Here is a 24,424-nt window from a genome sequence, read left to right on the forward strand (position 1 = left end):
TGAGGGAGGGAGCGAACGAGCGGGGCGGGCGTGAGGGAGCGAGCGGCGGGAGGGAGCGGGCGAGGCGAGGCTGGTCCCGCGGCGCCTCGCCTTCCAGCGGGTTTCTCTTCAGAGAGCGGCTTTCCCATAACGCGGAGCCCTCATCCCCCTCTCCGCCCCTCAGACGAAGTCCCCCGCCGCTATGTCTCTCGGCCAGCGCCTGGCCCGGCTGGCCGCCCACCTGCAGGACCCGCGGAAGGTGGCCGCGTTCCAGCGGCTCTGCGGGGTGGAGGGGCCCTCGGGCTGGGCCGGCGCGGAGCAGCGGGGGCCGGTGGCGAACGGCGGCCCCGCGGGCGGGCAGGAGCATCCCGCTGGGAACGGGGCCGTGCCCGGCGCGGCGGGAAGCCCGCGGCGCTGGAGGAGGAGGCCGCGCCGAAACTCGCTGACGGAGGAGGAGGACGGCAGCCAGGAGTTCGCCACTCGCAGCCGCTTCCTCTACTATCTGTTCAGCCTGGGCACGGAGCTGGGCAACGAGCTCTTCTACATCCTCTTTTTCCCTTTCTGCATCTGGAATGTGGACGCCTGGCTGGGCCGGAGGCTCATCATCATCTGGGTGTGGGTGATGTACCTGGGGCAGTGCACCAAGGATGTGATCCGCTGGCCGCGTCCTGCCTCGCCGCCCGTGGTGAAGCTGGAGGTGTTCTACAACTCCGAGTACAGCATGCCCTCCACCCACGCCATGTCGGGCACCGCCATCCCCCTGGCTCTCCTGCTGCTCAGCTACGGCCGCTGGCAGGTAATGCTCGCACCTCCGTGTCCTCATCCGTGCGCTTTCCAGCCCCGAGGTGTAAGGATGTGGCAGACCTGATTTCTCCTCAGGAGGGGAGGTGGCTGAGTTTGGTTGGCAAAACGTGAGATTCGTACATTTTTTCCTTGCCTCAGTCTTATTTTCTTTTTTCTGTGATTTAAGCGAGTGCTCAGGTAACGAGAAATGTTCTAGTAATTCTGTCTTGTGAATGGAAGTTGTGCTGGTTTTGAGGATTAGCTCAGCACGCGTGAAAAGTTCGCGATAACAATCTGCATTTTGTTCCGATGAGAGGTTTTTTCCAGATTGTCAATTTGCGTAAAGTTTGGATAAGCATCCAGTGTTTTTACAAGCATTTGGTTTTACAGAGTGAGAATTTAGTGGAGAGCCAGTAACTAAAGAGCTTGTTGATCCTTCTTTGCTTCGAGTCACTTTGTAGCGTCACTGTGTTGTAGCTTTAGCCTTTTCCTTAACGATTTTATTTTCATTAACCACAAGCTGGAAATGATTCTGGTATTTGTACTTTCAGGAGGTTCTGCAATCTATCAGTGTGTTCCTAATTAGCGGAACTGGTAATCTATGATATTTTCATCACCTTCATTCAGCAGAATCTCTAAAATCCGTCTATTGCACTTGGGGTCAATAGATAAGTTAAAATAACACTGTTGATAGTCTGGTTTACGCAAGCAGTGGCATGTGCTTTGGCGCTGGCTGCTGGAAGTACGGCAACAGCAGCAGCTCCAAAGAAAGCACATCCAGCTCTCTAAATCACTGCACCACTTCCAGCAGTAGCTGAGAGAAGGCTTTCCCAGGTAAATGTCCAGTACAGCGTTTTAAGAAGTTAGGCAGTAACTAGGCTCTTAAGTTGTTACTGTTTACTAATCCTTACTGTAATACCTGCCTGGTTTAAGTTGGATATAAGTCATATCGGTAGAGAGCACTTAACTCTGATTCTAAGCTTTGTGCAGGGCTTAACTCTTGCCTTCCCAGTTACTGGTGACAATCACCATTTGTCTGCTGCCGCTGCCTGACACTTTGTGGCTCTATCTCAGCATCAGAATGGGTGACTGCAAAGGTATGAGATAATTAAGGGTTAGACATTTTATTTGGTCTCTCTAACCAAAGATTATGTATCTGTTTCTGCAAGGTGAATGCATGTACCCAAAAGAAAGCTCTTGGGGATTCACTTTTGCTAGGAAAAGGTGAAGTTTTATCTGCTGGAGTTATGCAGGCATAATAATTACATATATATATCTATACACATATAAATAATGTACTGTTTTATAAGTGTTTGAAATAAATATTTGAAATGTTGCCACTTAGATGCTTAATCTCAAAGTTGTTTTTATTAAATGACCAAAATCTGTATGTTTGATTATTGGTAGGGCTGGTGTCAATTGGAAGAACAAACTGGATTTGTACTTGTTTGCATGTGGGAAAGCTCATTTAGCAGTACCAGTCGATCAGCTTTGCTCAGCTGATGTTATGTGTGCAGAGGAGAGCCCGTCTCGATGGCCTTTAGAGGAGCAGCAAACGGGGTGTGAAATGGTGTTTTTGCCAGTGAACCGAGTTCGATCTGTGGTTTGCAACCCTGCCGCTGCAGTCTGTGAAACACTCTGCTCATTGACTAAACATATTTACCATGAATGCGTGGTAAGAAATCATAAAACATTCAGCCTTGTTATTCGTGTAGGACTGTGCTTAAGAAATGCAGAAGCCAACTGCTTGAGTCTTGATTTCAAATCCTTTTTCTTAGAAAACGAGTATGAATAAAAGACCTCTCTGAAACCAACTTCTGTCATTTCAAAATACTCATGTAAAAAAAAAATCCCTTCTGATTTTTAAATTATTTCCATAAGTTAATCAATAATTAACCAATGGCATGTCAAGAGTCTTTTCATTAACCTTTCATCTGACAGTTCTGTTCTCCTTGTTTTACTTCTGTTGAAAGGGAGTAGAACGTATGTGACATCATTTGTCATGGAAAATGGTGTTTTTCTTGAAATGGTGTTATAAAAGACTGACCTCAGAAGTTCTTGAAGTTCTTTATCTTTACTAAAGATAAAAGAGATTTTAATACTATTTTTACTAAATTCTACAAATGCACCAGTAGGTGCAGGTTGCTGGATTTAAACCTTTGGCAATCTCTTTCTGTATATATTTAGTGTCAAGAAGCCTTACACAGAGCCTGATTGTGGTGAGACAGTATCTTGGGAGTGTTGGTTCAGCAGATCACAGTGGAGCGAGACTGAGGATGAATTGAGGCAGAGACAGGTGTAACTCTGCAGGGACTTTTACTCTGGAATACAGGCAGCTCTGAGTTTGTCACTTGGAAGTTTATACTAAACCTAAGAAAGCTCCTCTTGCTTTAAAAGATATTACACCAGTGAGGAGGGAATCTCTCGTGTAGCCTATTTGCTTTCAGTGATCTATGACTTCCTGCTATTGTGTGATAGTTCTATTCTATCAAAGACAATCTGTTTGAGTCTTTTTCTTGAAGAAAATACAGAACAGAGAAAATGTGCTCCTATTTCTCTAGGTATGGCCCAGATTGTCCATTTAAAAACATGTTTGGATTGCAGTAGGGTTTTTTCTTAACCTGCTGACTTTGTGATTTTCAATTTTTCAATGCCTTTAAGCAGTCCTGTTACAATTATTTTTACATAGTATTCAAAAGGATTTCTGAATATTAAACTAAAATACTTTCTATAAATGCAGTAGTTCTATTGTTCAAGTAGAATATTTTCAAAGATAATGTATTTTAAAGATGGTTTTGGCAAATTATCACAATTAGATACTTTGAACATAGGGGATATTCAATGAAACCTTTCAGACAGAAGTGAGTTACATATTGGGATAACTTTCATAGTTGCTAACTGTTCTGTCCATTGTATCCAAATTTTTCAGTTTCTTCTTGTGTTATGAGAGCTTGCCTGAAACTTCTGATTCTACTTGCATAATCAATGTTCATTTATTTATTTAAAAAGTTACATGTGTTACATGCTAACATTTCTGTAGGGACAACCATTTATTTCAATGACACTTCAGTAGCCATGAAATATAAAGCTCATGTCAAAGACTTATGAGAATTTAGGAGTGTTATAAATGTTGATTTTTTTTTGTCCTTTGAAGTGCTGATACCCTGAAAGAGGAGGGCAAACATTTTAAAGACAGGTTATAGATCTTGATACAATGTAGGAAAAAGCAACCTTTATCAAACTGGGGAAAACTTACTTTCTTTGAAGTTGTGACAGTTTGAGCCAGACTGGCTTATATCATAGATGAGGAAGAGATTGTGTGAATTGCTAATTATCCACAACATCTCCACAGGCTCAGGCTGAGACTACTAGAAAAAGTATTTTTTATATTATTTGATTACATTGAACTGTTGATTTCAAATAGCTATCAAGATATATTTTATTAGAAATGGTCCTTAAGTTGGGATGGTACCTGAATGTGTCAGAACTCTGCTGGTGTATTTTGAGGAGAAAAATACCACCCAGGGGATAGAGAAAATTTTCTTCTTTCCCAGGGTTGCTCAGGATGCAGCCTGGCTGTAGCAGTGGCTGTCTGCATTAGGAAATGATGGGTTTGCACTCCTTCCTGAGCTCTGCATTAATGAGCTCAGTGAGGAACTGCTGACTCTCACTGTAACCACTGAGCAAACTTCAGTTGATGTTCAGCAGGAGCCCAGAGCCTGGGTTGTTGTGTAGCAGGCCTTTAACTATATTAACCAGCACTGATTTAGCTTCTGAGGCAGCTTGTGGTGCTGAACATGACAGCCTTGTCCTCCCTGGGTACGTGCCTGGCAATGTTTGATATGCAAAGCCTGTCATCAGTGACTGCCTTTCCACCCTGCTGCTGCTAATGGTGACCTGGATAAACACCACTGCTGAACCTGCAGCAGGTGCATGTATTCTCCAGTGGCCTCTCTGATGCAGTTTTCACTTACAGGTTTCATTTACTCAGTGCTTATTTGACTCTCTGTGGTACTGGTTGTGTAAGACTCTTTTGTGGTACCACCTGAGACTCTCTTCCAGAGTTCTTTGATCTGCACTGTGACTTTTATCAGCCAAGGCTGGTGAATGTAATTAGAGATGGGTTTGACAGGATCTGTGTTGGGATTTCAGAGAAATCTGCATCACTCTGTGGTTCTGACTGACCCCTATTGAAGATTACCTCTAGAATTGTCTGCCTGCTCTTTCATTTCAAAAGGCTAAACACTCTGATCCCCATTGGAAATAGGGAATAATTGGTTATTGGAGATGAAGAAACAGCCTAATCACAACAGTGCTGTAGTGAGAATTTTGCAGAAAGGGACACACCCTTGTTTTAAATGTCTGTCCTTGGTGAAAGGCTTGCATTTTCAGTAAGATTGATGTAGTGGTAAACTGGAAGCTACACACAGAAAACCATCTCTTACATACAAAGTCTGTGTGCAGGAGCGAGTGCAGTCCCTTCAGAAAGAGACACATCATGTCTCAGAGAAGCCCAAAGGGGCCTTTGGCTAAAATACTAAAATGTTGAGAAGAAATGTTGGCAAAGAGATGCGTGCATGCTTGTCTAATTGGTCTTCTTGTACATGTTTAAGAGTCAAACAAAACCTCTTCTGACATTGGAAGCCCAGCTGAAGGGATGATCTGAAAACACAGAATTACCCACACAATGATTTGAGAGAGAGCAGTGGGAATTTGGAGTGTCAGCACTGGCCTTGTCTTGTGTGTCTGAGATGCAAGATCTTCCATCGGCCATATTACTGCCTGTAGTTGTTTGTAAAGGAAACTGAAAAAAGTTGTTTGTTGCAGGTGTTCTTAAAAGTTTGAAAAGAGCACAGCTAGTTCTGACAAATGTCTGTAGGGAATCTCTGCCAGAGGAATACAACAGCCTGTCTCGTTAGACTGTGTTGATTGTCATTAAATGTATTTTTCAGTTTTGCCTAAGTGACTCTTTAATGTAAGTAGTCTTGGGGGAAAACATGTAAAAACAAATGCTCTGAAGTTGGATAAGAGTTTTTGCTGAAAAGGTATTCAAAGGAAATATTTCTAAAGCAGTTTCTTTTTTCTTGGTGCATTGTACACATGTAAAGCACTCCTTGTTCTTTCAAATAGGGTGTGCTGATTAAACCGAGAAAACATTATTTTGCAGAAAAAATGAAGTTTTAGGTACTGGGGCATAAACAGAGCAAGCCATAAGTGATTTTTGCTAGCTGTGTTCACAGAGGGATTGTTTTTTTAATGACTGCAATGAAAAGAAATAACAAGCTAATTCCTATTGTTCCTCCTTAATTTCTTTTCAGATTAGGTGTAGCAGAAAATTAAACGTTTTAACTTCCTTTAGGACTGGCATTGAAAAGTTTATCTTGGAATTTTAAAAAGAGGTTCTTGTAGAAACATGCAACACTGAGGTTTTCATATCTCTTGGTATTAATGATGGTCAGTGCAAGAAAGGAGAAAATAATTGATAAATGTAGCTTAACCAGTGGTATTTACCACCCGGCCCATTTTGAAATAGAAAGTTGTTTTTTTTTCCTAAAATGACTGACTGGTGCTTTCTCTTTTTGAACAATCCTCTTTTCCCTTTTCTTCTGCTCTGTTCACAAAATCATTTTTATGCTGTGCTTTTTGAACTCATCTGCCCAGCCAGGGTGCTGGAGCCATGCCCATAAACATTGATTGCAGCTTTTCATATGGCTATTGCCAGTACATGGCCGAAATACCTTATTAAAAGCCTGGTGCTGCAAGTTCTGCTTGGATTCTTTCAGTGAACTTTAGCCCAAAATAATTGGCTCAAACTCGAGTTGAACTTCTGCGTTATGATTTAAAAAAGATCATTGAATGCTGTAGAACACTGAAAATATTAGAAAGCTACTTTGGAATAATTTGTGGGTGCTGGAAATTTCTCTGGTGCAGAATGTGCTTTAAAAAGGTAAAGAAATGAGTATTTAGAGTGTCTTTGAATAATGTTCCCTTATGAAAGAAGGAATTTTCTGACCTAGGTCAAAGCTTTTGGGACAGATTGTTTCCTTATAAGCATTTTTAAACAATGGTTATGTTATTAAGACTTGGCAAAAAGATCAAGGAGCGGGAGGAGGATACGGGAGGGTTTTGTGTGTAGTCCAGTCAGAAGTTTGCAAACCTATTTTGGAGGATGTATTGGAATTTTCTATAGGATGGGAGTTTCCTTTTAAAAGCATAGGACATAAAGTTCTCAAAGACTTACTGAGAGTGTTTTCACTGCTGTTTTACAAATATGAATTTAATTCAATTTTTTCAATTAAAGCAAGATTCTGAATATGGGAACAAAATTGGGGTCTGAAACACAATGAGTAGAGTTTATCCAGTAGTTCATTCAGTTTACTTAGCTTTACCTTAATAGGTGAAGTTAAGAAATCGATACACTTTTAAAAAAATTATTTTTTTAAATAACATGCTTGTTGGTTTGGAGGTTTTAATTCATAAAAAAAAAAGCAGTATGCAGTTAAAAAAAAAACAACACACTCAAAATTGTTGAGGTGCCATGTTGGCTATGGAGGCATAAGGAATTTTTGAGGATATACATGAGATGGTCTTAAATGAGGGCATGGAGACAGGGTTTGAGATGTTTGTGTCCAGAATGGGCTGCTCCTGAATATCTGACTGAAAGTGACACCAGATGTGGTCAATAATGTTGATACATCGATTCTTTTATCAAAAAGAACAAGGTGAGAGAATGAAACCTGGTTTCTATGTCTGCCTCTCCCACCTGTGATCTCTGACAGCCTCATCTGGAATGACATGTGATGCCAGTCTGCCTTCTGATGCCCAAATGAGTAAAACCAACTGTGATTTGGGGAAGAGGGTAGAAGCAAACTTGTGATCTTTTGTGCTTTGTGCCTCTGTAGGTCTGATCTGGCATGCCAGGAACCATGGGACTAAAACTGCTGGAATTCAGCTGTTTTGCTTAATATCTCTTATTTAAGTAGAGACCTGAGCTGAGTCAACATAATAAAAAGAGAAAGTGGTTATGACTTTCTTCCCTGAACACTTAATATAAATTTATATTCAAATTTTCACATTGCTCTTTCATAAAATGTGCCTGTTTTAAGCAGAAAACATAAAAGCTGTTTTTTCCCTTTCTTTGAATATTCATTTATGATTTGGAGAGGAGATTTTTGAAATCCATTATTATAAAACAGTATTATTATAAGGCTTGCTGGTATCTCAGCCTTGCAGGCAAGTTTGGAAGTAAGTCCATGGCATCAGCTTTCTTTTACAAAGATCCAGGTGATGTCCCTATTGGTGGTGTGACTTGGCGTGCTGCTGAGCTCAGAGGTGTGTGGGAGTGCTGATATTCTCTTTTAGTCACCTTGTGCACTTATCCCTGCGTGTGAGGACCAAATACATGCTTGTCTCACCACCTCAGGGCAGATTTTAAGCAGGTGCTACCAGTTTGGTGTTCTGGGAATGCTTGAACCCAGTGGCTGCTTTAAAAGGTAGGACTTAAAACAGGCTGAGGAGGACACAGGGTGTTGTGCTTTATGATCAGTACTTAAAAGGTCCTTGTGAGAAAGATGGGAGCCAACTCCTGTGGATCTCTTGTGATAGGATAAGGGGTGATGGTTCTAAACTGAACGAGGGCTAGTTTAGATCAGATGCAGGGAAAAAGTTTTGTGGCTGGTGAAACACTGGCACAGGTTGCCCAGAGAGGAGGTTGGATGCTCCATCCCTGGAAACATTCAGGGCCTGGTTGGATGGGGCTCTGAGCAGCCTGTTCTAGTTTAAGATGTTCAAGCTATTCTGCTGTGTTTTGCTACAGAGAAACTAAACTAGCCTGTGTTCTCAGATGGTTTAAGGGCTATTTATTCAGAATTAGAGTGACATACGACAGAGCCAAGTAATCTTTCCAAAACATTCTTCAGAGCTGGAGTTTCTTACTCAAACACCCCTCCCCTGTGAGTTCCCTGACAGCAAGCATTTCTTCTTTAATTTTCAGAATTATTGTAGTCTGCCTGCTGTTTACAATTACCTGCTCAGGACTCTTATTAAAGCCAGACTTCTCACCTAACTATTTCCTTCATACTCCTTGTTCCCAGGATTTTGCTGTTTAGCTGCTCTAACCTCTTCCCTCCCCCAACCCCAGCCTCTTACCCGCAGTGTCATGAGCAGCTGCTGAGCCCTGCTGAGCCTGGCACTTCATTCATCTTCCAGCTAAAGCTCCAGCCTCTTTCCATCAGGTACCTCAGAAATAAGACAAGTCTTTATTAAAGAAAAGCCTTACCCCGACTGGGCTCTGAAAGCACAAAAGATGTGTGTCAGGAGACAGGGATGGACATAGGCTATCAAGTGATGGCCAAAGAATTTGAAACTTGAAGCTGCTCTTTGCTTCAGAGGCCACAGGGTACAGCTGTCCCTGCACACGGAGCACTTCTGGGGGAGTCCTGCGTGAGGGAGGGCGAGTGCAGCAGCACCGTGCAGGGAGGGTGTGTGGCTGCTGCAGGCAGCATTCCTTCTGCCCTGAGACCAGTGGCAAAGGGAGAAGCACAGTGGGGCAGAGGGATGTGGCTGCACTTGTACCAAAAGGGCTGCTTTTGTGGCTGCTGTAGCAATGTTGGTATCTGATAACTGCAGTCATGTGTGAGTGTGACAGAGTTACTGGTGCATTGCCCAGAATTAGCAGAGTTCTGAAAGGCAGGAAACTGAGTTTGTTCCTTCATCATTCCAGTCAGTACACAGTTCCATTTAGATCCAGTTTGTAGATGAATATGATAGAAGCAAAGACAAATGTTGCTACAGGAAATAGAGTTTAATCTAGATAGAGCACAACCATGAGTGGCGTGTTTAGAATTTGTTTTAATCTGAAATCTGCTTCTTATGTGAAATGTAAGTTTCTGATTTTCTCTTAGCTTGAGAACGTTATTTTAGGTTTGTCATCTGGAGTTGAGAATTCAGGGAAGGTTGTAAAAATGCAGAAGAGTGATAATCCTGTCTAAAGTCTTTTACAGAAAGACTGATTTTGGAACTTTACAGTCTGTTAAGTGGACTTCACAAAGGACAGAGAGCTTCCTCCAGTAATTTTAAAGATTTTCTCGAATTTGTTGGATATTCTACCCCTCAGGTTACCTATAAAAGGAACAAGGGAAAGGGCAAGAAAACTGCCTGTAGATTTTGTTCTTAGGTTTGAATACATCTCGGCTGTCTGTTTACATTGAACATGTTTATTGTGGGAAGAGGAGCAATTTTGGAAACTTGCCAGTCTTGTGACTGCGTCTTTTCTAGAATAGTGACAAAAAAGGAAGGTGTACCCTGTCTTGTACATTTTGCAATAGTGGGGAAAGTATTTCTTACTGTGCTGCAATATGTAAATTAGCATAGTTTTATCCAACACCTAAGGAAGTTAAGAAACTAAGTTTCTCTACGGGATATGTGCTTATTAAAGCAAAGTTATTTCTTCCTGGTAAACAGTCCTTATTAATAAAAAGAACATGTGAGAAGGCAAAAAGAATTGGAAGTAATTATTTGATGATTTTTGTTTTAACAAATGTGGCTTGCAGGAGGAAATTTATGTGAGTTTGGAAAAAACAAAAAAGATTACTGTTTTAGGAGTTTCATGCTGATGCCCAGAGATTAAGTCAACGACTGCAGAAACCCTAAAACAAAGAATTGAGGAAGGAATTGAATTTCTTTGTAATTTTGTTACAAGTTCCTCCTTTTTGGGGAAAAAAGTGAAGCCACTCAATTCTGCATGGGTATTTCCTAACAATACAAGTAGGTGATGGAGCTGCTTCATCCAGTGTAAAACTTTGCACAGTTTAACATACTTGTCTCTGCCCATGTGGTCAATTTGGGATATGAGAGCATGGCAAGACAACTGCTACAGAGATTGAGACATTTCTTCCTGCTTTGAAAACATCTGGTCAAAGCACTGAAATTCATATATCGTGATTGCAAAGAAGATGGGGAAGATTGAAAGTTTGACTTAACAATTTCTCTATGAAAAGGTGCTACCTAGGCCTGTGGAGGCTAGGGTAAGGAAAAGGGTAAATATCAGGGGCATTAACTAGAATTAATTATAGAATGTTCACAGAGTGATTTTTTTTTTTTTATTTATTTTTTCAAATTCTAATACGGTTTCTGCATTTTTCTTCCCTACCAGTATCCCCTTATGTTTGGACTGATCCTGGCATTCTGCTGGTGTTCTTTGGTTTGCTGTAGTCGAATTTATATGGGAATGCATTCAATTTTGGTAAGAAAATCTAATCTACTACTGAATTTCTGCTTTAATCCTGTTCTGATTTAATAAACTCACATCACGTTGAATGTTTTACAGTGCAATAATGATATACATATGTATTTTTGTAATGTCCTACCATACAGAAACAGAAGACTTGCATTTCTTCAGCATAGAAATTGATAAAATAGCTAAAAGTCGCTCTCATGCTAAACTTACAGTTGTCTTTTATAAACTCGGTCCATGGTTGAAACTTAATAGGTGTTTAATGTCATTTTTTAGTGCAGAAATTGATGACTGCTCTAAAGTGTAGAGTAAATTTTCCTCTACAGAGTAGAAATCATTTTGCAGAATGAGAAAGTGGCTTTAAAGTTCATTCCACATCAGCTGCTCAAAGCGTGTGCATTTTGGAGTGCCACTCTACATGCTAGAGATTCATTTACCAGAGTTTCTAAAACTAGGTAACAAAGTTGTCATCTATGAAAAACAAACTCTTTTATTATACAGATTGAAACACCTCAAACTGAAACACAAATGTATGCAATGAAGAAATGAGAAAACAAGAACACTAGAAAGTGGTAATTGCAATGCAAGACCACTTATGGGGGTGGCTAAAGATGTTTTTTGAAGAAAAGCTAACAGAAAAGGGTAAGCCTGGTAGGGAGTAGAAAAGCTGGTAAATTAACAGTATAAAAGGAGCATGGGGGAATAAGGCAGCTCAGAAAAACTAAATTATATTTTTGCATCAGTAGTTAGGAGGCTTTCCAATCTAAAACCACCCCATCAAGGATGATGTGATGGGCTGATAGTTCAGCTTACACAAAATGTCATAGAACAAAGTTGTGCCACAAATAGTGAGCAAGCAGACAGGGCTATTTTGCAGTTTCACATCTGAATCCTCTGCAGAGTTTGAGGGAATACAGTGTGCAATGCACATCAACCACAGTGCCTGAGTTTGGGGGGAGTAGGTGGCAAATAGAGCAGAAAGATTTTTTTTGTTGCTTCTGAAATGAACAAGTCTGATGTTTATATCAGTCAAATTTTTTAGAGCTTTTATCAAGCTTTCAATTAGTGGAAGCAAATAAAAATGATTAATTGAAGCTGGAGCAATACAAACTCTGGTGACTGAAGTCCTACCTCCTGGCTCATGTGGAAGAGCTGATAAGCATGAAAATTAAGGCAGGCCACTTTGTAATGCTTGGATTGCACAAGTTCTTTAACAATTGAAGGTGACAAAAGTGGCAGAGAATTCCATGCAACTCAGTGATCAGTCACAGTTAACTGAAATTTAATGCTGAAGTAAAGAATCACTGGGTAATGTTTTCATTAAGAAAATATCTTTAAAAACAGTAGTGAAACTGAAAATCAGTTAGGAAGCCACAGAGGTTATCTCTTCCTCTCCTTTAATATTTGGAAACAGTTCCCATTCTTCCAGCATTGTTAATTCTGAAGCTGGAGTGGAAAGTTGAAGCTGTTTTAGTGCCTGGCTGCAAAGGTCCTTGACTGCTGCACCAGCTGCTGCTGCTGCCAGTGTTGGACGTGTTGGCACCCAGGTCCTCAGAGCCACTGTTGAGCTGTTTCAGCAAACCTAAGTTGGCAGAACATATTTAGCTGGGCTGGATTTGTGCTGACTGTAGGTTGGAATGCCCTGGCCCTGGGCAGGGACCAGTGTTGCCAGCAGAAAAACCATAGAAGAATCACAGAATAGTTTTGGGTTGGAACAGACTTTTAAAGATCATCTACTCCTACCCCCTTGCGATAAACAGGGACATCTTCAACCAGAACAGGTTGCTCAGAGCCTCATCCAACCTGACCTTGAATGCTTCCAGAGACAGGGCATCCACCACCCCTCTGAACAACTTGTAACAGTGCCTTATCATGCTCACTGGAAAAAAAAAAAAAAAAGTCTTCCTTATATCCAGTCTGAATCCCCTCTTTTTTAGTTTAAAACCATCACCCCTTGCCCTGTCACAACAGGCCTTACTAAAAGTCCAAACCTACAACTTCAGTAAAGGATCCTTTGATCATAACTTCATTCATGGTCTGGTCAGGATGCAGGTAATTTGATAATAAGTGATCCAGTGCAATTCCTTACCTTATGTTTAACATAATAAAGATTTAATCCAGTAAAAGACAGGAATCCACAAGTTGCTTTTTACACTACAGTAGCTAGGCTTGTATTATGGCTAATGTAACTTGAGGGCTTTTGTCTTAAATGATTACCACACTGAAACCATATTTTTCTCTTCAACAGGATGTTATTGCTGGATTTCTTTATGCTATTCTTATCCTGGTTGTCTTCCATCCACTTGTGGACCTGATTGACAACTTCAACTTAACTTACAAATATGCACCCTTAATTATCATCAGTCTCCATTTGGCCCTGGGCATCTTCTCTTTCACCCTGGACACGTGGAGCACGTCGCGAGGAGACACAGCTCAGATCCTGGGCTGCGGTGCCGGCGTGGCCTGCGGCTCTCACGTCAACTACATCCTGGGCCTGCAGCTGGATCCTCCTCCCCACACCTTGCCTTTGTCCCTGTCCTCCCTCACCGTGACCGTGTTTGGAAAAGCCATACTGCGCTTGCTGATCGGCGTCATCGTGCTGTTGTTAACAAGAGTGGCCATGAAAAAAGCCACGATTCCACTGGCGTGTAAAATGTTCCGCATCCCACACGCTGACGTGCGGAGAGCCAGGCAGCGCATGGAGGTCGAGCTGCCCTATCGCTACATTACCTATGGGATGGTTGGCTTCTCCCTCATGTTTATTGTTCCTTGCCTCTTCCATTTCATTGGTCTTTCCTGATGCAGTTTGATCACTTTGAGTAGGGAGAACTGAGCTAGTTGCTTTTTGAAGAGGTGCAGTAGTTTGCTAAGGGAGGCCAGCCAGCTTGGCTTTCGCAGGGTCTTCCTATTAACAGCAATACAAAGCAGGCAAAGCATTTAAAGGGCTTTGCACATCTCTGGGGATGGTTTAGGGCCAGCAGTCAAGCATCAGTCCAGGAGAAGTGCTGACCTCTGTAAATGCTGTTTTTTGGACTTACTGCTGTAACCAAGTCTGTGTGTGTGATGCAGTGAATGTATCTGGGATGGCTGCCAGGCTGTACCTGTGTACAGTGACACTTTGGCAGGTGTGTCTGACAGCTATTCAGAAGGCTCCATTCATGATCTGTTTGCCATTTCACAGTAATTAATTCAAGTTGTTGGACCATAAACTGTTACATTTACTTTTTTCTATTCTTTCCTGAAGTCCTGCTTCAAGGTATTTCAACTAATAGGTATTTTTAATGGACCAAACTTGTAATGAGGTTGAATTTTTCTAAATAATTAAACAAAAGCCTTTTTCTTTAGCCCCCTTTGCAGAGAAAAATGTCTGGATTAGCATTGGTAGATATCACTAGAGTATATATAATTCAGGTACTGTATTTTATGGTTTAATAACTGTGCCTTTCTGTTGCTAAACTAAGAAATGCCATATATACTGTGATGTAAAAATGCCTGATTTTATGGAAAATCCTACATAATTAGGCAGATATTAAAAAAATGTTAATTGTCCATGTTGCTGACATGGGCCAAGTTAACCAGAATGTTCAGCTTTTCCTGATCAAAATTGCATAAATGAAACAACACAGGAATTGTGTCCTGGAGCTCAAGATATTGTAAATGAACAATAGTCCCTTTTGTAAGTATTTTTAATGTGTATTGTAAGATACTGCAAGAGGATATATTTTTCTGGAGATTGTTTATACAGTGGATGGATATTCAGTATTAATTATTTAAACATATAAACAATAAAAGCACCCCATTCTGCAAAGAAATGGGCTTCATTTATTATTCCAAACTAATCTAGAAGGACCACTGCTTTTAGGTATTTGGTTAGAAAATATAATACTTACTCTAGAAAAATGTGTATTTTTATGCATTAACATACTATATTTAAAGGAAATAATCACCTTTACCCAATTTAGATAGTTACAAGACAATGTAACAATTAAAGTAAACTAGTAATCATTCTGATTCACAGATTGTGAGGCAGTCAAGACAGTATGGTCAATGCATGAACAGTTTGTGATGTCTAAATTTGGCAGGATTTTATTATGTGCTTTCGAGCTTTTCATGATCCTTTTCCCTTCAAGTGTAATTTCATGTGCTTTTTTTCTGTTCATTTTGTCTTGTTCATGTGTTGCCTGATCTGTTATTTTCATGTCAGGAACAGTTACTGCAGGAAGCGCTGTCTTAGTGTCTGAGCAGACACAAATTCCTTAATTTTGTATTGTACTTGTTTTTCAGGAAAAGCATCATTTGGTTGGGAAATACAGTGATCGGATAGAATACAAAGCCTACATTTTTTGTGAGCAGTATTTGGTTTTAGAAGGTTTTCTGTGTTGGAGATGATATCTCCAAGCTGTTAGTGTGTAGATTGACAAAGTTAACTTCACTTTCTTTGAAGCACATGAGGTCTATGGTACTCTGGCACTGGATGATGTGAAAAAACTCAACTTTTCTGGTGCATTTTTGCCATGCATCCTGAATGCACTGCTATGAATGTATTTAACTGAGGTATTAAGAACTGAGAGTGTGTTAAACAACTTACATACCTGGAAACACCTTACCCAGCAGAAAATGGTGAGAAAATAGTTTCAGTGTGTGTTTCTGGATTTGATTTTTGTGTCTGTTCCTCTTTTGCAGTTCAGTGCTGAATGTGCAGGAAAAGGTAAATTGGTTTCTAGGGTTTTGAGAATGGGATTTTCACTGATTAGCTTCACACACCAAGATAGCCATTAAATACATAGCTGGGGGAATGTACACAAAATGCCTTATGCTTAAAGCCCTAAGCAAGTGGTGTAGTTTCAATTATATTTAAGTAGTCTGAGGACTGTTAACAATAATAGGATAACTTTCTCTGATATTTAGTAAATATTTAGGGCATATTCTCCTTAAATATCCTAGCTTTACAGTTTCTAGCAAAAAATGTTTAAATTCTAGCACAGAAAAGGTAAGTGAGCAAAACTCATTTTTTAAGGTACATATTGGACTTCTAGAAACTTCAAGTTTACATCATAAAGAGCATAAGTAAAGCTGTATTTTCTAGCTGTGCTTGCTCTCTTGTAGTATTAATGGAACATGAGATGTACTGTAGAGGATCTGGAAGGAGTGAAAAAGATCACACAGAGCTTTCAACAGGCTAAGGAAAATTGCACTGTAGCTTATTCTACTGTCATAAACGTATTTTTTATATTTTTATACATTACATTGAGTAAATTCAAAATGTCATGTTCTGTGTACCACTGCCCAGGAAATGTCCATCAGAATGTCTATAAAGCACCTTCAGCAACTACTTCAGTGAAGTTTACATGAGAAAAAGTTCTACTGTTCTATTTTCATGTTTTATAAGGGGTTAGGCTCAAGAGGGCAGTTAGCACAAAATGTCATGCAATATGAATACCTTTAGAGGATAAAGAAGTACAGACATACAAATGCTTCAAAATCCAAGTATTTGTATTGTTGTATAATTTTGTTTACTAATAAGCTAAGATTCCTTGGAATTGGGCATAACAAGCAGCAGGTAAAACTGGAGCACTTTCTTTGCCCTTATCTATTCTTAGAGTTGAACATGAAAAATGTTTCTAGTGTGAGCACCAGCTGGTACCAAATTCTTCATAAATAAAGTTAATATAGCTTTAAGAGGTAGTCAAATGGCTTTCCAGAAGGAAATATGCTTGAAACCCTTTATGATGTGGTGCAAAAAAATCCTGCTACTGAACTCCCTCAGTCCCAGAGAGAATTATTACTTCATAGAACCAGGTATAAATGCACATTTATTACAAAAAGCTGCTGGCTACATTTGCCTTTTTTAATTATTGTGTGAAATAATCCTAAAAACCAACAGGCAGGTAGAGAGCAATTTGACACAAAATTCTGTTTTCCAAGAGGCTGAAGAGATGCAAATTAGTCTGAGATTGCCTTAAACACAGGAGCAGGATTTTTTCTGGTCTGGCCCTCACTCAGAATGGACACGTGCATCTTGGGTGAGTTTTAGAATCTGTTATTTTGGAAAAATGTTTCATGTTTATAAAAAAGCATTGATTTTTTGCTTTCTCCTTGCTTCTCCTACTTTATATACAAGTATCACCTGTATATAAAGTATCACAGTATCACCTGTGAAGCTGTTGGGTCTCTATCAGGAGGTGGAGGAGCGACTTGAAAGTAAATAGGCAAACCAAAGGGAGTTGTTTTTTGTTTATTTGGAATTTTTAAAGGTTATGTACAGCATTTCTCCTGGAAAGAAAAACCAAACAGAAAGATGCATTTTTTTATTTTTAAAATGGCATCTCCAAATGTGATATGTGGCTTTTGTGTTATTTTTTTCTTACCAGAACAGTGTTAAATTGTCTGGATATTAGAAGCTAATAGGTTTTCCTTTGTTTTTGTTTTAAATTACTGCTCGCAGTATTTTTTACTCCATTTTTTGCTTATTTCTGAGAGAGTGTCCAGAACTTCTGTAAGCAATTGCTACTTATGTGAAGATTGTAATTTTGAATTTGTAAATAATTAAGGATTTTTAGCTACAAAAATATATAAAAACAAATCCTTGCATGCTGTAAGTAAATACATCTGTTGTGCTAAAAGTTGTTTCTGTTTCAGTATTTGCTTTCACAATAAAACCAGTTTTCACACACATTACAGAAGATATTTAATAATTCAATGGTATGAAGGGGCATTGCTGTCAAACTCCTGCTAACTTTACTGGGAGTTCTGCACTTGGTTCCTTCCACACATCACTGAGAATGAAGCCTGAAGGGCAAGTCCGTGCTGACTGTGAGCAGGCTCGGTGTGTGTGAAGTGACTCAGCTTCTAAATGTGATAGCCTTGCTTTTGGGTGATTTTCCTTGTTAAAATCACACTTAGCCCTGTTTTTACAAGATTGCTAAAGGGCTCAACTTGGAAGCCCATTCTGTGTAGGTGGAACTGGCTGCACATTTCTAACACTCCCCCTCTGTACCATAATTCTGTGAATGAAGAGACCCCAGAATAAAGTCAGTAGATATTAAAATGAGAGGAGAAATGGTTTATTGGGGTATTGTGACCCAACTTATTGCAATTGATTCTTGAATGGTTCTTTGGTCTAAAGTAGAATGTTTGGTGGTTATATCATTTATTTCTGTATTCTACAAATAACTTTGAGGAAACTTAACTTTTTTGTGGGAGGAAGTTGAATGACTTCTTGCCAGACTTTATTCTACAGGAAAGCTTAAGTGGCCTTTTCTTTCAGAAAAGAATATATAAGCCTGTTTTAACATTTCAAGCAAATTATATATTTGTCAAATTGATAGATTAATTGGGTCACTAATGTTGTTCTTGCAATACTGAAGAGAGGCAATGAAAGCCGAATTTGGAAACAAAATGTAATTCTGTGTGGCAGAGAGGATAAAGCACTTCAGGTGTTCTCTAAAAAGCAAGTATCACATGGTGGTTTTGAAGCAAATTTAGCCATGCATTTGAAAAATTTCTCTGCACTCCATTCTGCACCAGAAATGATTTGCATGTTGGTTAAGAGGCCTTGTAAGAAAAGGAAGGAAAGCAGGGTGTGCTTGCAGTATATGTCCAGTAACTGTTCCTGTTAGGATCAAAGGAGAAGAGAGGGTAAGTGGGATAACAGTACCTTAAAGATACTGACTAGTAAATGTAAATAATTCCCATCAAGTTGGAGGATTTTATTAGTCACTGTTTTCCCACAAGTTTATTTTTGTTAGTGTAATGAAAGATAATGGTGATATTACTGAATTGGAAATTACCTCTTAAGACAATTCTAGATGACTGAAGTATCAAAACTGAAGAAGATCAGTTAAGGAGCAAGTAATGGGAACAGTAAGAGTAGAGTCTGAGGGGGATTTTGTATTAAACTTAATGCACATAAAAGTTATGCCAAAATTTGGCCTACACTTGATTTATATGAAATCTGTAGTACAATATAGATACATTTATATATATAAATATTGTGCATTGGAGTTTAATTTTTTATGTATAGATTTTTTTTTCCTGTTTACTGCATTCCCTGGTAAAAGGAAGATGATAAAATACAAACCAGCATTGTCTGTATAAGGTAAGGCTGTATATTAGTAGCCTTTTGGGAAATAATGCAGTTGTAACCCAGTCTCTCAACCACTTGGAGAACTTGATTTTAAAAACCCAAAACAACTGAGATGCGAGCGCGGAGTTAGTTGAGGATCATATAATGTTTGCTGTATAATAGTGTACAACTGATGTTTTAAAAATTAATACATCGGCACTTTGTTTTATTATTTTTAATGATTTTGTACTCATTGTACACTTTCTGAGTTGTCAATTAATACTTAAGCTTATATTGACTGGTAACTGAAATGTCTAACTTCACCTGCAATGCGTGGGTAATAAACTCCTGTTGGATTCAGCTGTGTTATCGTCTTTATTCCTTCCAGTGCTCAGGGAGAAGATTGGAGTTTGTGGATGGATTCAAACCCCAAAGTTTGTTTTCTGAAAGTTCTTTCCCCCTTATATGTGTACGGCTGATTTGATGTAGTAGCTTAGCAAACATAAGCAGAAAGCACATTCTACTTCCATGTCAGTTGAAAAATTACCTTGAAATATTTAACCCAGCATGTTTTTTCATCTCTCCTGGTATGCCAGTAGCCATATGTGGGTGGGAATTCCTGCTGTAGAGAGTTCAGTCCTGGTGGCTAATCATATCTGCAACTGCCTTGGGAATATTGCCAAAATAATGCCTGTAATGAAGAATTCCTTTGCAATTGCTTACCTCATGCTGTTAGGCAAGGGGATGTAATCATGTTTGCCACGTATAGAATTATTAAATTTCAGAACATGGTGACCCAGATTTCTACTAACTTGCAAAGATTTTTGAACTGGAAATTCTGGGATGCTGTTTCCCATGCTTCACTTCATGCAGCAGGTACTTTAATACTTTGGTTTTGGTGATTGCTTAGTGGTTATTGCTGTGGACTGCAGTACATCAGCTGCAGATGCTGAAACTCTAAATTAAATAAAGCTTTTACTCAAATTGACACATCTTTAAGAATGAGAATATTTTATCTGATATGATGTTTATGGGACATAATGCTTTCTCTGATCATTTTTAATAAGATTTGAAGGTGAAAAAGTTGCTAATCTCTTTAATACGGTGGTAAAGCACAGAGTGAACATCTCTGGCACTCGGAGTGATTTCCCAGCGATGGTAATTAGCACTGCACTGTGCTTGCCTTGCAGCACCAGTTCAGTTCTTCCCTGATGCACTCACTGGCTGTGTGTCAGTGTTGGTATTGTGTCTGGACTTCAGGCTGACTAACCTCACTAATGTACAGCTGAGAGAAAAATAATAAATGCTTCAGGCCAGATTGGCTCTTCACACTTAGTGGCCTGTTTGGGCACCTTCTTTAAACCTCTGGTTGCTGTGTTTTCTTTCTTGTCAATGCAAAAAAAAATACTATTTTAGAATTTATATACAAGACACTTCAGCAGTTATGCAAACACCATGTTCTAGGATCAAGAGGTCTGGAATACACACATCTGATAGAGTGGCCAAGTGCTGAGCTTGGGCTTTTGGGGACCAGTCTTCTGTAAGGGATCTTGATGTCACCCCAACCTGTCTCAGCTGCTGAAGCAAAAATAAGATGGTACCCTCCCAACAAAAACCTGTACAGCTTGTGGAAGCTGAGAAATCTTCCTTCTCAAGAAATTGCCCCTCCCAAAAGGCAGTAAGCAGCAGATCTGAGCTGCTTTATAATGCATGCCTTTTGCATTCAGGAACCTCACACGTGGGAGGGTTGTCTGAGGTTCTTGGGAAAAGCCAGCACGAAGGGTAATGGCTCAAGCTTGGCTCCACTGGTTTACCTCTGTACAAGTACAGAAGAAACTGAGCATGCATTGGGTGAACTGTGCACTTTTTGCTGTTCCCTCAGGAGGAAGGAATGCTCAGCTTTAGTGCCCAGCTTGATCTTTCCCCTTCAGGAAGGAATCTGGAATTCTTGCCATTAACAAAATGGCCAACAAAAAAAAAAAAAAAAAAAAAAAAAAAAAAAAATTCCATATGTTCTTAGCATGCCTTTTCAGGTAGTGAGGATGGCCAGGAAAACAGAAATACATATCTGCAGTCTGTTTTCTTACCTGAATGTGCCTAAAACATCCACTCAGCCTCTTGGGGACAGTTACAGGCAACAGGGAGGCTGAGGAAGAGCCCTCAGTGCATGGCCCAGGATTTTGCTCTCAACAGGATCCAACAGAAAACCTTAACCTGGCACCCTGTGCAGGTATGAGAAACTGTGAGCACTGTTCCCAACAGCAGCATTATTAAAATGAAGAATTGCTGTAGCAAAGAGATGAAAGACACAGCTCTGTTACTGCAGGATGAAGGACGTTAGGTTATGTGAAGTCAGGCACTGCTAACTCTGAGCTGACCTCTAAAGATGGTGTCCTTACCCAACAACTTGACTTTGCAATCAAAACTTCTTTTTATTGTACTATGTAATTAGAGTATATAATTTAATCAGCCTTTGATTTTGGTTTATTAAATGCTTATTCAGCACTAAGTGGCAATTAAGCATTGAAGTGCCTTCAGTGAATCCAAAAACCTGATTACCATCAGTCACAATAAATTTGCCTCACTTGTACATTTTGGCAAGTGTCACAGATAGAAATGCTGAAAAATGCTGGAGAGAGGTTTGGGAGCTCCCCCCTCCCCCTTATCCCCAACAGAGGACAAATGGCAAGTGAAACCAGTGAGCTGTACCTTTTAAAGATAATAAAAATAAACCCCTTTCTGCAGCAAACCACATTAACTTCTGGTATTTCAGCTGCAGGGATCTACTGAGGGAGTTATGTTCAGTGATCCCTGATATGTAACACTTTGTCTCTATGCATGTATGAGCTAATTACAAATTGTTCTACTGAAAAAGTTGCAAGCCAAACTACACTGCCACAAAAATAACCTTGGCATATTAGGTAGATGCAAACACACAGCAAAAAAAACCCCAAAAAATTCTTATTCTAGACAATTTGCTGTTTGAGTTATTGACCTCTAGCCTAGAGTACATGACACTGAAACTCAGATTTGTTTAGACTTTTTGTTTCTTTTAGGGTGGGAATCTTAAAGATTCCTTTCTCAAAATACCTTTTATATTTGCAAAGTAACTGTCAAAGAGTTCCAAGTGAGCTCTGGAGCATCTGCCCTGCAATTCCTGTGGTAAACTTCACAGCTGCATCCCTAGCCATGGTACCTGTGACTCAGCAGCATTGGTGGGCTATCCAAAAAAATGGGATTTTCTGTTAATACAGCTGTACTTGTCTGGGAGTACTGGGCACCAAATCCGTGGCTGTAAACTGGCATTCCAGTTGATCTTGCAGCTGTTTTTACCACGTGAACAATGAACAGAAGGTATTTGATGAATTTGTGGCAACTGCCCCGGGAAACTCAGATGAAAAACTACCAGCTGAAAACTATTATTGTCATACTGACATGTCTTATACTACAGTCTTATAATGCATATTGTGTTTTCAGTGAAATCGTCTGCCTCCTGTTTGGAAATCTTCAGAACAAATCCCACCAGCGTGAGCAGACTTTAGTTCTGGGTGACAGCTCTGGCAGGACGAGGCTTCACAATGAGGGAAAGGTATTTACTGTGAAAACATGAGTGTGTAATTTGGGTCTTTGTGCTTTGATGTATTTGGATGTTTTTCTATGTTCAGTGCACTGTAAAAATGTTAAGGAGTAAAAGTAAACAGAAAAGGGACACTTTTTCATGCCAGTTTGGAGCTTGGTGAGCTGTGCATCTGTGACTCCTCAGGAATGCAAGTACTTGGTTCTAATAAACGACTCAAAATGTTGCAGTTATCAGCATAAAAGGTTAATCTCTGCTCACAGACAGATAATTGCACTGGTAGAACATAAATACATTCATTATTTATGTGCCTATGTAAGTAGAAACAGTAAAAAATAAGTTATACTGGAGCATGTAGGATTAAAATATTGCACATGGCTAGTGGCAGACAAATAAAATTGTATTTTGAAGTCTTTTGATTGACTTTGTGCTTTAAGGGGTGGCATTAGACTGAACTACAAGGTGTGTTTTTTATACTGCCTTATAACTTGACCATGTCATTTGGTTTAGCCAAAGCTTTTTTTATCTTGCTAGAACAATACATAGCTCAAATTCTTAGATTTCCATTTTTAAAAAATGGAAGTGCAAACTAAGCTAATGAAAATATTTCTATGTTTAAAAAAAAGTCTTGACATTATTTATTTGTCCATGATATCAGTAATATGATTCACATAATTTATCAGAAAAGGCAATATATATGATTTTAACCGCAATGAAAATAAAGGTACAAATTATTTTCCTGGCTGAATAACATCCATCCAAGGTTATGGATGAATGCTACTACTCATCAGTGCTGAACAGCAAATTCAGAGTAGAACAGGGAATTTTGAATTTGGCAAAATTCAATTTAGAAATATATATATATATATATATAAAATAGATTTATTTATATACCAATATATTTATATGTATAATTACATTACATACAATATATTTATAAATATAAATATATTATATATAAGATAAATATATTATATAAAATATTTATATATTAATATAATATATGTTTTATTTATATTGCCACATTCAAGTATATTGAATGTGGCAATATAAATAAAAAATTAAAAGAAGCCAATGTTAGTTATGCCATTTTCTTTTTCATAGCCTGGATGTGTTAGCCTAGTAATTGGCAAATAAGAAAAGGAGAAAAAACAGTGTTTGGAAGTTCAACTGGAAAGAATATAAAAAGGATCTGGGGAAATCTAATTAACCTTCTTGTCCTTTTCGTGTCTGGGTGGCTCCTAGGGAACAACCCCCGCGTTCCTGCTCTCCCGGAGGATGCAGCTCCGGTGTCCCCCCGGGGCTCCGGCCCCGCCATGGCCCAGCCAATCACACCGCGCCGATTGCCCGCCGGCCCCGCCATGGCCCAGCGCAGCCAGCCAATCACATCGCGCCGATTGCCCGCCGGCCCCGCCATGGCCCAGCGCAGCCAGCCAATCACACCGCGCCGATTGCCCGCCGGCCCCGCCATATCCCAGCGCAGCCAGCCAATCACATCGCGCCGATTGCCCGCCGGCCCCACTATGGCCCAGCGCAGCCAGCCAATCACATCGCGCCGATTGCCCGCCGGCCCCGCCATGGCCCAGTTCATCCAGCCAATCATACCGCGCCGATTGCCCGCCGGCCCCGCCATGGCCCAGTTCATCCAGCCAATCACACCGCGCCGATTGCCCGCCGGCCCCGCCCCGCCCAGCGTTTCCACCAATCCCCTTCCCGTGCGTCGCTTCCTTCCCCGCCTCCATGGACGGAAGATGGCGGCGGCCGCAGCCAATGGGGAGGCGGGGGC

The 24,424-nt window shown here is 40.0% G+C and overlaps 1 protein-coding gene across 1 annotated transcript; it reads left to right on the forward strand.

The window, feature by feature from the left end:
- The first annotated feature begins 22 nt into the window (after positions 1 to 22).
- SGPP1 (sphingosine-1-phosphate phosphatase 1) lies at positions 23 to 19,421 on the forward strand. The gene is made up of 3 exons (XM_021554513.3): positions 23 to 775; positions 10,916 to 11,005; positions 13,245 to 19,421. The coding sequence occupies exons 1-3, from the start codon at positions 182 to 184 to the stop codon at positions 13,794 to 13,796; spliced, it is 1,236 nt and encodes a 411-aa protein (XP_021410188.3). The 5' UTR covers positions 23 to 181; the 3' UTR covers positions 13,797 to 19,421.
- Positions 19,422 to 24,424: the final 5,003 nt, after the last annotated feature.

Source organism: Lonchura striata, chromosome 5 (assembly GCF_050655825.1).
Source record: "Lonchura striata isolate lonStrDom1 chromosome 5, ASM5065582v1, whole genome shotgun sequence".
NCBI classification, from domain to species: domain Eukaryota; kingdom Metazoa; phylum Chordata; class Aves; order Passeriformes; family Estrildidae; genus Lonchura; species Lonchura striata.